Source organism: Cariama cristata, unplaced genomic scaffold (genome assembly GCF_000690535.1).
Source record: "Cariama cristata isolate BGI_N322 unplaced genomic scaffold, ASM69053v1 scaffold39524, whole genome shotgun sequence".
Classification (NCBI taxonomy): Eukaryota; Metazoa; Chordata; class Aves; order Cariamiformes; family Cariamidae; genus Cariama; species Cariama cristata.
The window spans coordinates 1-14,030 of record NW_009611952.1 but is presented as its reverse complement, the minus strand read 5'-3'; the positions used below and the strand labels follow the sequence as shown (position 1 = coordinate 14,030).

At 34.2% G+C, this 14,030-nt stretch overlaps 1 protein-coding gene across 1 annotated transcript in view; it reads right to left on the bottom strand.

Moving 5' to 3' along the window:
• Positions 1 to 14,026, bottom strand: part of TTC21B (tetratricopeptide repeat domain 21B) — a gene marked incomplete at both ends in the record, with an annotated part of 26,603 nt that extends 12,577 nt beyond the window's left edge. The window contains 11 exons of the mRNA XM_009698424.1: positions 395 to 524; positions 2,364 to 2,564; positions 3,063 to 3,160; positions 4,154 to 4,346; positions 4,937 to 5,035; positions 6,571 to 6,655; positions 7,042 to 7,199; positions 8,978 to 9,100; positions 11,264 to 11,430; positions 12,711 to 12,821; positions 13,870 to 14,026. Coding sequence (XP_009696726.1) covers positions 395 to 524; positions 2,364 to 2,564; positions 3,063 to 3,160; positions 4,154 to 4,346; positions 4,937 to 5,035; positions 6,571 to 6,655; positions 7,042 to 7,199; positions 8,978 to 9,100; positions 11,264 to 11,430; positions 12,711 to 12,821; positions 13,870 to 14,026 — 1,522 coding nt within the window. The remainder of the gene's footprint in view (positions 1 to 394; positions 525 to 2,363; positions 2,565 to 3,062; positions 3,161 to 4,153; positions 4,347 to 4,936; positions 5,036 to 6,570; positions 6,656 to 7,041; positions 7,200 to 8,977; positions 9,101 to 11,263; positions 11,431 to 12,710; positions 12,822 to 13,869) is intronic.
• Positions 14,027 to 14,030: the final 4 nt, after the last annotated feature.

The window sequence follows — 14,030 nt, the reverse complement described above, 5'->3', positions numbered from 1 at the left end:
CAGAGGTTTTATTAATTATTCACCAATTTTACAATTTGTTTTTTTAAAATAAATGTGAGTATTTAGTGAATAAACTCATATATGAAGTATCATGAGGCTATGAAATTAAATCAAAACCAGGTCAACGGTAAGGTGTTTTCCCATTGTTCCATCTGTAAGTCATTCAATAAGTGATCTTTTTTAGAAACAATAGATAAAAACTCCCATGTTTATATGTCTGTACAATTAAGATACACTCATACAAATCACAAAAAAGGCAGTGCAAATCACTTAGCTGTAATGCAGCATTCTGCAGTGAAAGAAAAATAGTCATTATAATTTAAAAGTGTGAAACTACGTTTTTATGTTAAAGAAACTAAAGAGGTGGATAGCTAATGATTCATATAACTATTACCTGACAAGTATTTCACTTTTGCAATTAAAAACACAGCTTGTTGAAGACCAGGCACAGTTTTTACTACAGTTTCAAGAACAGAAGCACAGTGCTTGAGAAGCGGTGAAGGAGACTGCCCAGGACTTGCAGGCTAGGAGTAAAAAATAAAAAAATAAAAAAATAAAAAATCCCCCCAACACTTCAGTTGACAGGTTTTGGACTTAGATTTAATTTTAACTCTGAACTTCACTTTGAACACAAATGAGCAATAGCAAAGCATCGTTATTTTTTTCAGCCCAAAAAGCTGAAAGGTGTAATTGTGAAGAAATATAAAAATATGTTTCAAATTTAAGGAAGCAACTTCCTGATATCAGCAGGAGCATAAGACAGCCTCATGGACTTCAAGGATGATAAAACACCTCAGATTTGACATAAGCTGAAGAGTCAGTCCATTAATATTTGCCAACATACTCCAAATTACCATGGCAACTCATCCAACACAATGATAACACAAACTAAATTTCAAGAGAGCTGAAGTTGGAATGAATGTACAGAAGGATGAGAAGAAAAAGGTTCTGGTCCTGTCCCTCCTACCTTCATTCCACACCACATAACATATCCATACTGCCAGCAACAAAATGAAAAGAGCAGCTGAGAAATAGCTACTTTCATGTAAACTGCTAATACAATGTACCACTTTTTAATTGCTCACTATCAGAAATGATGTTCACTTCCCTTTATTACTTTAGCTAGCTTGCTAACTGTTATATATAAAAAAAGGCAACCTAAAGATCCTTCTGTTCACAGCTAACATTTCCACAGAGCCCATGCCCTGGGGAAGCAGCAATCCTCCACTATCAAACTGGAAGCCTTCACCACCTGGCTTAACTCCTCAGTTCCTAACACCTACAAACTCCTTTTTGCAACAAAGAGATACTGAAACTTCAAGAAAAACCTATCCTTTCTTTAACAAATCTTTCTACGGACAATTGCTTAGGAAAAACAGTTTTCATTCCAAATTAAAAAACATTGCCATTAAGTACTTCTGGAATATACCCCAGTGAAATCTTCAGAGAAGACACTATCTCATGGAATGACACTTCTTATTTATCTCCATCTGTGACATGAAATTGTCATTGATACTGGTATTTTAGACTTTCAAACATTATCATTTCATTATAGATGGTGGGACAGATCATAACAATGGAAAACTACTTGTTTGGCTGTTAGATTTTAAAGCTGCAGATAAACAAATACTTATGGGAAGGTTCTATAATTAGACCAGAAATCTGCTAATGACAGGAGAAAAAAAGTTGGCTCCCAGCTGTTTCAGAAGAATAATCTATTTAAGGAAGACATTATTTAAAGAAACTTTAAATGTGTTTCTTTTGCTTTAGAGATGTCAGGTCCCCATTCAATTTATTAAGTTCTACATGCCTTTGTTGCCAAAACTAGCACAAGCAAATTCAGTCACAGAAAATCAGCAATCTAAGTAAGTGATATTTTTCTTTGGAATTAGCAATAATGATATAAAAAAAGTAGTATTCCACTGATTTTTACCAACATGCAAAAGAAACTGAAATGAAGAACATATGTATATCGAGAAGATATCCTAAGCTGACAAAAATATTTCAAGAATAGAATTGTCAGTGTGAACATCCTAGTTTCATATTGACATAGTTCACTGTATTCTTAAAGTTTCCTGATCAAAAGAGACACTAAAAAAGTATAAATTCACAGACACAATGCATTAAACAAATATCCCAAGTTTTCTCAGGTGTCATTATTGCAAGTTGATCACAAAAGATGTATTTTCATAGTCATTTTCTTTATATAGTGGTATAGTATCTGAAAACACACTTTTACTTCAAATAAATTCACATTTTAAAAGGGAAAATTTTCTATATTTTTGCTTCATGATTAACCAATCTCAAAATGAAATCCAAGAATAATTTTCATTTTCAGACAGACGGGATCTGCAGCTGCTTACCTGTGCTGGACAAAGATTAAGATATTCCCTAACGATTTCTAGCAAAAAATCAGGGTTTAGTTTTTCAAAATATTCCACACCAAGAGGAAAACCATGTAAAGACGAAAAGTGGGTGTCCAGAACATCATTCAATAAGGCAATAACTTCTTCTTGTCTCTTCTGTTTTTTCACAGCTAGGACTGCAAGCAAGAAAGATAATTCCTACAGAAAAAAAGAAATAAAGCATTCTCCATATTCCAGATATGTTCATCTGTTACTTACACAATACTACATAATTATTGTTAGCCATTTCTTCTTTATATTTAGGGATACTGTAAGGCATTTAGTGTGTTCACTGTAAATGCCACAGATGATTTATTATATTTATGTATTCTTTTAATTTGTGCAAGAAAGTAAATTTTTCTGATTGCAAAATCCTGAAAATAATTAATATCCCTCCCCTCCTGACATTTCAAACTTACCTTCAGAGATAAAGCACTGCAGGAAGGCAGTGACGCTTTTGCTCTACAAGCAAACAACCTTGTGCTGCAAAGTTAGGCAACACATTAACTTAGATTGATAGAAAGAAAAACTGAAATTCAGATTTAAAGGTAGTCCGTTAAGAATGCTCAAGTGACTGAAATATAGAACATGAAGTAGCTAGTAGACCACAATTCAGATTGTAATCAAAGTATTTTAATGAAGGAAGATATCTCTTACGCCAGATTTCCCAATGGACTGTTGAATTTCATTAAGAAACTCCAACTGCTGCTCTGCATCTTCTAATTGCCCTTGTAGTAGCTGACAACGAATAATTCCTGTAACATATTTAAACATTTTATTGCAGATTCATCTTCCTAGTCAAGCAGATGCTTTGTTTTATCTCCTCAACCTCTTCATAAAGTGGTGTTATGAGAAGAAAGAATAGATGAAGACCTATGGTAATGCAGACATTATGTACTTAGAAATACCTAGGATAGATGATACATGACTGATATGTTAACATATGCAATGCTATAAAGCAGTTTCATGGAAAGATCTCATCTCTTATATTACACAGTTTAAAACACTAAACCTTCAACTGGTTCTAGACTAAGTAGAAGCACCATAAAGTTTGGTTTCTAAATTCAGAACAAGTACAACAAGCAAAATGAAATTAAAATCACCCACACAGCCCCCCAAACACACAGAAACCACTCCTACCCTCTAAATTTTTCGTACTGCTTAAGGCAACGGCATAGTCAAAGAGGAAAAAAGCAAGGGAAAAATCTGTGAAGCAAGTATGCCATATCTACTCTCCATTTTGTTTACAGCAATTGGACTTTTACCAAAAGTAATTTTTTTTTCTTTTTTCAAAGAATGTAACATGTACATGAAAAATATCAGAGGTTTTGACTTCATTATGTTTTTCAATCTAATTTAGACACGTATGTAGCCATGGACAGCTTGTTCTATCAACCGCCATTGATTTTTGTATTTTTGTACTGCCTAAGAGTTCTCTAATTCTTAGGCACTACAGAAATTTAAATAAATAAATACATACAGTCACATCTCTGTCCTTACCATTATTTTGAGAGTTCTAATTTAAAAGAGAAAAGTTTCACTTTTCAAAAGGAAGACCAAAAGACATATCCAGTGAGGAGAAACTGTTGCTACAAGGAAGACAGCATAACATGAATCAGAAAGTACTGCCCAATGCACCTGTTCTAATAGTTGTAGATTTTTTCTAGTAGTAGTAGTAAGAAAACTTGATGAAAAAAGCATCGTCTGTCTTAAGACCATAAAAACCAAAAGAAAGTGTAAGACCTTACCAGTTAGTGCAGAAACACTTGTTTCATCAAGTGTCATAGCAGTCTTGTACCATTTTAAAGCTTCTTTCACTTTCCCTTGTAAAATCATTTGGTAGCCAAGTTCAGTAGCAAATTCTGCATTGTCCGATGCCAAATCAGATGCTCTTTCAACTAAGGTTTGTGTATGTTGAAGGATTATCTGGTTCCGGCCACACTAATGGTAAGAATAATCTTTAAATCTTAAGTTCTTATTTTTCAGATTCACTTAGAAAAACACACTGAATATTGCTGTAGGAGTTGAGACAGTAACATCCCATGCAAGACTAATATAATCTATAGTAATTCTATAGAAATTGTGACATTAAAGTGTGCTGGATTCAAACATAAATATACAATACCATACAACAAGTAATAGCTGATAGTTGCTTTGAATGCTTCCTTAAAACGGTTCTGATAAACAAAAGATTAAAGAAACCTTCAGTTTCAAGGCTACGTGACTAACCTCATCACTGTTCTACATTGAGAATATGGCTGGTGGACATTGAGCATCTTTTCTGCAGAAAGCTGTTCCTCATTTAAAAGCAAGTAGTAAGAACATTTTTGGAATGAGATGGCTTAAGTATTGTGATCCATACTGAACGTAAAACTTTAAAAATGTAGTTACCACAGGCTACACAAAGTAATCTATTTCAATTGTCTGCAATCTACTTTTTAGTAGACATTTAACATCTGCCTACCCAAAAATAAAACAAAACCCAGGATATATAGCTAGCTACACGCTGCTTAAGAAAAAAGTATACTCACTGTTCTACTGAAAGCTAAAGCCATTTTACAGAAGAGCTGCGAATTACGTGGTTCTAATCTGTCCAGGGCTTTGATTAAGTCTCCCAGTCTTGCTGAAGCCTTGGAGAAAAAGGAGTAATATAATAAGTAATAGAAAGAATGAACAGATTAGGACAATTAAACAGTTTTCACTAAAAACTAGTCACATACTTTACTATGCAATAACATCTTGAAATTTAAACTCAGGAGTTTCAGGGCTTGGAGTTAGATTTATTTTGGAATTCCTAGAAAAATACTTTGGAATAGTAAAGTGACAATAAAGAAGATCACATGTCCTCTAAATATGCTCTAAAAAAGTGAAAGACCCGATCCAAATCTGATATAACAGAAGACTCCCATAAAGTAAGATAGTCTGAGGAATCCAACCTGTGAATCTTGTTCAGGTTTCAGTATGATACAGACACACATGTTCAAAACCAAAGCACTTTCACGATTTGTTAAACCACTTAAGGTACTTCAGACATTTCTGGGTTTACAATAATAAGGTACATAGGTTTTTTTAATACGATTTTAGGTATAGACACCTGAATCATATTTAAATCCCGTCAGGTTTTTAATTTTTTTCCTAGACATAAATCTTAGTCATGTGACATTTTATTCCAAAATCTTTTGTTTACACCCTACTATGTCCAGCAAGTTCCATTCCTGCACGACTTTACTGAACTGGAGTCTGCAATTATTATTGTTTCTCTATATTTCCTATGACTGTGCATAAGTAAGACTTAAATTTGATTACAAATACACTAATGACTAAAAAGTTCTTTGCAATAACTAAAAATGTGTTAAGCAATCTAAAATACCTTTTCCTCTAGAACTTCAAAAAACCTACAACACACCAAAACCACTTTTTTTTTGCTAAATCTCCACTTCAATTATACCAGCATTTTTGTATAATGAGAAAGAGATATTTAAAAATATTTTATGATTTTTCATGACAATTTAGATAATGTATTTTAAAATTTCCTGAAAAATGACACAAGCACCATAAATACAAAATACTGCATATATCCCTGTGCAGAAAAGGATCTTGGGAGTAGAAGGAAAAGTGAAAGAGAATTCTTAGAGCAAAAAAAAACCCACCAGTAATTGTCAAAGAAGGGTGAACAAAGCACAGGTTACACAATCTAACACTGCAGACTGCTGTTAAGTGACTACGACACCCTTTCCAAAATCGATCACTACAAGACCTCATTATTTCCCTTATTTCTAGTAATAAAATACTTACAATTAATGGAAGGCTTATGATAAGTTATGAATTTATCAAAAGAGCATTTAAACAAGAAAAGATTGCTTTGATGATTCAAATCAACATCATTCAATTAACTGTCCAGAGGAGATTTCTGTTTGGCTTGATTCTCTGGAAAGACGGAGGTAAAAAATTATGTTTCCCTTGGCATCCAGAAAACACCCCAACAATAAGCTACAGCAGCCATTTGAGTCAGAACAGGTGAATGTACCTCTTCCTGCAGATAAGTCCTGTAGCACAGGACCAGACAAACTATATGAGGAGAATACATAAAGAAGATATTGCATGTGGCAGCTAATCCCTACAAAAGCTGTGTTATGCTCAACAGTCTGCTTATAAAAAGACTCACCTCAGATATATTTCCTTCCCTGCACAGATAATGCAGGGCCTCCATTCTTATGGCTTCTAAATTGAGGGCATCTTTCTGCAATAGTCTAAAGCCAAACAAAAGCTGAATGTAAAGAAAGCAAAACAAAACCTTTGCTCAATTATCTGTTTTATCCTAAAAGGGGAATAAAATAACTTGTACTGCACAGTCACTTCAAGTCATAGCTCTGAATCGAAAGCACAGCTCTGTTACTTCACGCCTATCTCAAAAGCGGTCTGCTTCCATCCAAAATGGATTCATGTATTGATGGCAAGGCTGGGTTCTAATAAAACTTTTTAGTTATTTTAATTTATTTATTCCCCCCCCCCCCCCGATTTAACAAATTCAAATTCATTAAAAATGAATGGAAACCTATCTACTTTTGTTTCAAAGCATACTTAGGGTGTAAACACGGCAAGAACACAATTAGTGATGTGTTACTTCATACTCAACCTATGTGCTGTTTCAATTGCCTGCTCCCAGTCCTGCAAGGCTAGTTGCAGCTTCATTTTCTTTTTGAAAACAGGAATGAAGTTTGGGAAGTTTGCAATTATCTGGTTCACAGTTTCCAAAGCTCCTGAATAATTCTGTCGGACCTCAAAATACTGTGCCTAATGGAAGGAAAACACAAGTCACATCAAAAGCCTATACACTCACATAGGTGAGAAGATTTAGAAGTTCTTTCATACAGAAACCAGGAAAAATCGCTAGTGAGATAAAAATCTTTAAGTAATAGTTTTACTTCAGCATCAACCACAACCAGAGATACTGCAACAACCAAATAGCAAAAGATGACATGTAAAACCTGGTGCATGGTAAGCACTCTATAACAAGAGTAATTGCAGCATTTATAAGTTACTAGGCAGTTACAAGCAAGAAAAAGGCAGAGAGATGTACCTGAAGAGCAAAATTGTTTTATTAGGTTTCAAATAACTTTGTATAAAGCATCTCATAATTTTAGGATATTGAACACAACCCACAAACATTTTTTTAAGCCCATTTTTTTTACTTACCATATTCCAGGTGACTGTGTGCACGTCATTTTGTTTCACATTTTTGAGACAGAAATGGTGCAAACACAGTAGTTTCTAAGAGTTAATTTTTTAAGCCATAGCAAGATAGCTGTCTGTCTAAAATCTAACTGCAGTATCTGAATTTCTGATATACTGGTAATTGAGCTTAACAGTCCACACACAGCCAAGCACACATGCCTAACCAAATACCGTTGGGCACACTCTCCCAAATTTCAGCCTTCTTATTTTCATTGAACAATTTTTTTCTGCAGTTAGCTTTAGAATATTAAACAAATGTTATATTAATGAGTAACAATGTTTACGATATAAACAAGTAGTATACTCTGAAACAGAAAAACGCATAAAGAAAACAATTCATGCCACCCCCTTAATGAAATATCATCAAAATGAATGCTTGAAACAGACTAAGGACAACTAAAAAAGAGCGTTAACAATGTTCATAGATGATCACACGAGTGTTTAGCTACTACTTTTTTTGTCATGGCACACAGCAATTCTGTAATATGGATAGGTGTCCCACGCAAAAAGGAAGAGATCACACGTACCTTTACATTTTCAAGTGATTTGAAACCTCATTTCTTACATATAAATACATGAATAAAAAGAGTTTTTCTTGCGTATATAGTAAAATCATAACCTCAATATACATTTAGACTGACCGTATTTAACCTATAACTTACTTTTTTACGTTGGTGTCTAATGGACCCTACAGTATCATCTGGTAACTGATTTTATTCCAAGAAACAAAAAGAAAAAAGCACATAATATTTTATCATACTTAAAAGAAATACAGATGTGTGGGAAGAAATAGTTACCAGCTCATCAAAAAAAAAAATCAAAAAGGTGGAAATTGTATTTAGTGAAGCAATATTCCACTGCAGCAATGTTTTATACTAGAGAAATGTAATAATACAAGAACACACCAGAAATTCATAATTATGCATATGGTAACAGACACAGCGTACCATTACTGTAACCCAGGCATGCCCCTTTGTCTTAATCTACAAAGAAAGTGAGAAGTCTAACGAACCTTGGCTACTCATTAATTTTAACTACAAACTATTTAAAATGGGCTGTCTACCACAGGAAACAGAAGTGTCAATATATTGTTATTGTGCTAGTAATCAATGTGTCAGTGACAACTGTTCTATATTCCTTTAACAATTTCAAAAATCAATTCAAACTTAATTTCTGCTAAAATCTAGTCTTTTACTCTGAACAAAAAAGTATGACTGAGCTGTATTTCTATTCCTTCAACAAGCTCACTTATAGACAACTATTTCCAGCATCTCTCTAATCACTCTACAAGACTAATATAACATTTAGGAAGCGTTAAAATCATGAAGTAAACTTACTTTACCAAGTAGAGCAAAAACATCATTGCCTTCCTCCAGTGCTTCATCAAAGTATTTCACGGCTTTTTTAATGTGAGTTTCTTTCCCACAGGTGAGATCAAGCCATGCTTTCAAAATCAATCCCTACAAACAAAATATAAATTGGAATTCTTCACTAACTAGACAGTAAGAAAGTATACTAGATACAGTAAGCAGAAATAACCTAATAATAAAATAAAGACTTAAAGTATCTATTTTTAACTACTTAAAATATATATTTGAAATTATAACCAGTCTACAGCATAACCTAAAATATCAGTAATTCATTCCATCATTAGATTAATCAAACAGTATATTTACTTCCAGGACAATGGTCTTACCACGCTCAGCAGACAGAACAAAACCTTGTAGAAGTGACCACATAAGACAGTAAGAATATTTGCTGCAAACATTTCTGCAGAGTGTTTTCTTAACATTTTGTTTATATGAGACACTGAGAAACATATGGGGTGCTGAAAAAGGAAAGGAACTTTCTTTTTCTTCTACTGTCTGATCAAAAAGAAAAACCTGCAGGCAAAGGCCAAAGATCTGACATTTCCCAAATCCTCACCAGTATTACAAAAAAAATATAGTACTTAGAACTTTAAAGAGGTGAAATACATCTTTTCATTGAAGGAATTATTACTTACAATTAATGAATTATATTTTTCTTATGTGTTCTAGACATTTAATTATAAACTTAAGTAAATCAAATCTATTTTGAAGTGCTGGATTATTTAACCAAAGTATAATTGTCATGAAAACAAAAATTCAAAACTATAAAATATCACTAGCTCTTTTGTAACATAAAATTGAAGGAGTGAGTCACGTATTTAAAACCCAAAGATTAGTAGAAGAGCCATATTTTGTAATTGCTAACAATCAGGGTCATGACTTGTTATGCAACAGAAACTGGCTGGTATTTTATTTCTATATAAGGACTACATAAAGTATGTTATCAATTTCACTAGCTTAAGCACCCCTAACAACCTCCCAAAAAAAATCAAAGTACACATAACTTTGTATTGTCAAACTAGGAAAAGGGATAAGTATAAGTGAACCTAGAAAAAAGCAACACTATTTGTTTTCCATGTATTTAAATACTAATGTACATTTTTATGTATATGCATGTCCCTCATATTTCAAATCCATTAAATACTCAGCTGGAAATACTTCGTACTAAGCAACATTCCCGAACAGTGTTTCTTAAAAATAAAACCAAGCAAACAAAAAACAACTACTATGGTTTCAATAAGCAAAGTCATAAATACTGCTATTTTACCAAACTGGCATACCCTTAGTCTTTTTCGAAATTAACATATTAATGCTTTGTGATGTCCTTAGTTATTTCTTCATTAGTAAAAATTAGCCAGTAATTAAAAATAACTACCAATTTAAATTAAAAACCAGTGATAGTTCAAAAGCAAAGCCATTAAATTCATAATGTAACTTCTGAAATTAATGTTTAGAATAGTTGCAGATTTCCGACTCATATAATATTATATAGACTATAAAACTGTAGATTACAAACTGAGCAATGTACTGAACCACACAGAGGAACACTTCAGAAACAACATTTGTGTTCAATACTAGTGTCATACGAGAACAGTTATGCATTCAATTCTAACAGCTCTGCCTTGAAGATGTCTGACTACAAAAAAAAGTAATTTTTTTTTTCTCTCCTTGAATTGAAGCTGCTACCTCCTTTAAAAAAAAAAACCACAGTAAGTTTTCACAAATCTCTTTATATACAGACATCAAAATTCACTAGAATCTTTAATCTTTAAATGCGTAAGACATTGCTACACACAATACTTACACAGATTTTAAAATAAATGACATTCAGTAAAACCCTAGGCAAACTTTACCTTTAGCAATTACAGAAAATTTAAATCCCCAACCCTCTGGGTACTTTTGAGTCTTCAGATTCAAAATAGATGTCTCCCTCTAGTAAGACTATCAAGCTTAGTTTTTTGCTAGGAATTATGATGCTCAGTATCAAGTAGAAAAATTGGCATAACTATGTATTATTTCCATTGGTCAATGCAGACCTCTCATTTATTAAGTGAAAATAACAATACTTAGCAGACAAAAAAATCATTATGGGAATTCTACTCGGCCCTGTCAAATGAATTGATGACATTAAGAAAAAAAGTATTAGAACACAAAACAGTTAAAGGAAACCTCCAAATAGTATTGGTGCAATAAGTCTAGCTTCACAGTATACACGGTTCTATTACTGTTTTACATAGGAAAAAAAAAAGTTACCTCTTTACCACCACCAGATACTTTGATCATTCTGTCAACATATTCACGGGCTTTGTCCTCACGACCAAGATGCCACAAAAACAAGCCAGCAAAGTACAGAGCCTGCTGTCCTGCTGTTTTACGTTGCTCCTTCATTTTTACATCCAACTCAAGAAGAGCATCTCGATCTGAAAAGGTTTTGTTCAGAGCTTTTGTTGATAGCATCTCAAAATATTACAAAAGAGCAGCACATAAGCCAAAGGCTTCCAAAGCAAACATTGTTTTCTGTATTATATATTGATAAACACATGGGCAATCCCTCCCAATTAAAAATATTAATCAGGTACAGACATAAAAGACAGAAGAGGGTTCCCATCAACATAGACATTTGTGCAAGAACCCTGTTATTTGTTAAACCTTAGATTTGTAGCCGAGACTTCTGCCTGATAAATGGAAACTTGACAATAAGGTTCACATTTATACCAGCGTCTGCCAATCAAGTAAACAGTTAACTGTAGAGCAGCCCTAAAATGCTGAACACAAGACAATTCAGCTTGAGAACCCCTGGAACATGTGCGATGTTTCTTAATGCTAACGCTCATTTTCTTATATCCTCATGGTTATTGTCAGTTCCTCTCATCAGGTTAATTCTACAGAGAAATTTCGTTTGGTGTGTGGGACTTACTGCCAAATATTTTCTTTTACTCATATTCATTTCTGGTCCTTTTTTAGGAGCCATTAAAATCAAATATCTGACTCTTACTGCCATGACTTTCACAGACAGTCTTGAAATACATGATAAATTTGCTGCCCTACAGTGTTAATCCTCAGGGACTCAAATAAGAGTCATGTAGTAAGTCAGAGCTGTTTCAAATCAAGCTGCTTAACACAACTGTCAGTAACAGTTACTAATCTGCACAGTCAGGAAGATACCAGGGTAAAAGTTTAACGACAACTCAGTTTACCTGATAAACCAACTGTGGTTTTGAGAACATAATTCTCAGCAAAATAACCCCAGTTTTTAGATTGGAGAAAGGAATACCAATGTTCACAAAATTCGTTTTACCATTTACAAGGTCAGAGTAACTTGAAAGACAGAAATGGCGTGGCTTTAATAAATTCCTAAATTGCAGTTCTGCTCAAAAGTACAGACATCAGACAAGAGTGAGCAACAATCACAAGAAGCTTGATTCTTTTTTTTTTTCCACAAAAGATTTTTCATCATGGTAGATAAGTCAGATTTTATTTTTAGTGTTTTATTTTAACATTCAGACTGACTCTTCACAGTTTTGTGTTTTGGTATTTTTGTTTACAATCTTGATAAGCATCACTCAATTCAGTACTAGATACTATGTCAAATATAAAGCTGGAGTATACCTTTTTAATATAGGCAGAATCCATCTACAACTCTCAGATCTTCACACACAGCTGTTTAAAACATGAAGTAGTATTGTCTTAATGAGCATACCTGGATTAGGGCTCTTTTTATGGGCATAAATCAGAGCCATCATTGTACAAAGTGACACCTCCTGTTTGTTTTTAATAGACTCCAACTGTCGAATACCCTCTTGGATGTCACCTAGTGAAAACAAGCACAGAACAGGCTATAATATTTTTACCACAGAGCGCATCAACATCAAATGTCAGTCTGACTTAAATTTTCCTTCTATTTTTTCTTTTGTGTTTTTGATAACACTTTCTTCATAACTTATTCACACATCCATTTTCACTTGTTTGTGTAAGTCTTTCAAACAGACACAAGCAACAAAAAAGCATCTCAATGCAGAGAACTTGAAAGGAGTTATGTGCTAGTTCTGCCAACTGCCACAAAGATGAAAATCATCATTACTATTTGTTTTATACAGTGTGCTGAGCAGCTCTTTTTGTTCCTTTATATAGCTAGGATTTCTGCCTTGTTTTTGTGAATCTTTTGAACATTAACAGAAAAGACAGTATCTTGAAAAAGAGGAATGTATGATTGTAAAACAAACAAACAAAGTCAGGAGTTTGGGAACAGATACACCACCTCAAAATCTTTTGAATCCTTCCTAGCCCCCTGCCACAGCCCTCCCCAACTTCGGGTTACTCGTTAGTATTCTGGGGCATCCTTGAAATATGGATTTAGCTAAATAATTTAGCTTCTCAAGACGGTTTAATGTACACAAAGATCCTCCCAATAGGTATTAGCCGCCAGCTCCTCTGAGGCAGATAGATACAAGGTTAGATACAGCTGCATTGAAAGGAAGAGATATTAGCTGGAACAAGCAAATTTATCTTTCTGATACAATGCAATGGGCATTTGGGCAGGGCTCAAATTCCCCCCAAGGAACCCATTTAGCTAACACATGTTCATATAATCATTTAAAAAAAAAAAAAAAAAGAAAAAAAAGATACTAATTTCTCATTTCAGCACTATGTGGTTAGATCAGTTTCATTCAAACTCGGGGCATGGTGATAGTTCACAAAACACCAGTAATCTCAACATGGAAAACATTCAGACTCCATAACATTACTTTTTTTCTGTGTAATAGACTAAAGACTGAATTTTGTAGCGCAAGAAAGACCAGCATTTTGGGAAGGCGGCGGAGGGACAGGACACAACGAGCAGCTCCCCAGCCCCGCATTACCTGCCCTCAGGGCGCCGTAGGCCCGGTAAAAAAGGAACACCGGATCGCTGCCCAGCCGCCCCAGTGCCTCATCGGCCGCAGCCCGGACGTGGTGGAAGTAGCCTTCTTGGCAGTAGTAACTCAGCAGGGCCTGCAAGAGAGGCGGCCTCGGTTCATTCGTG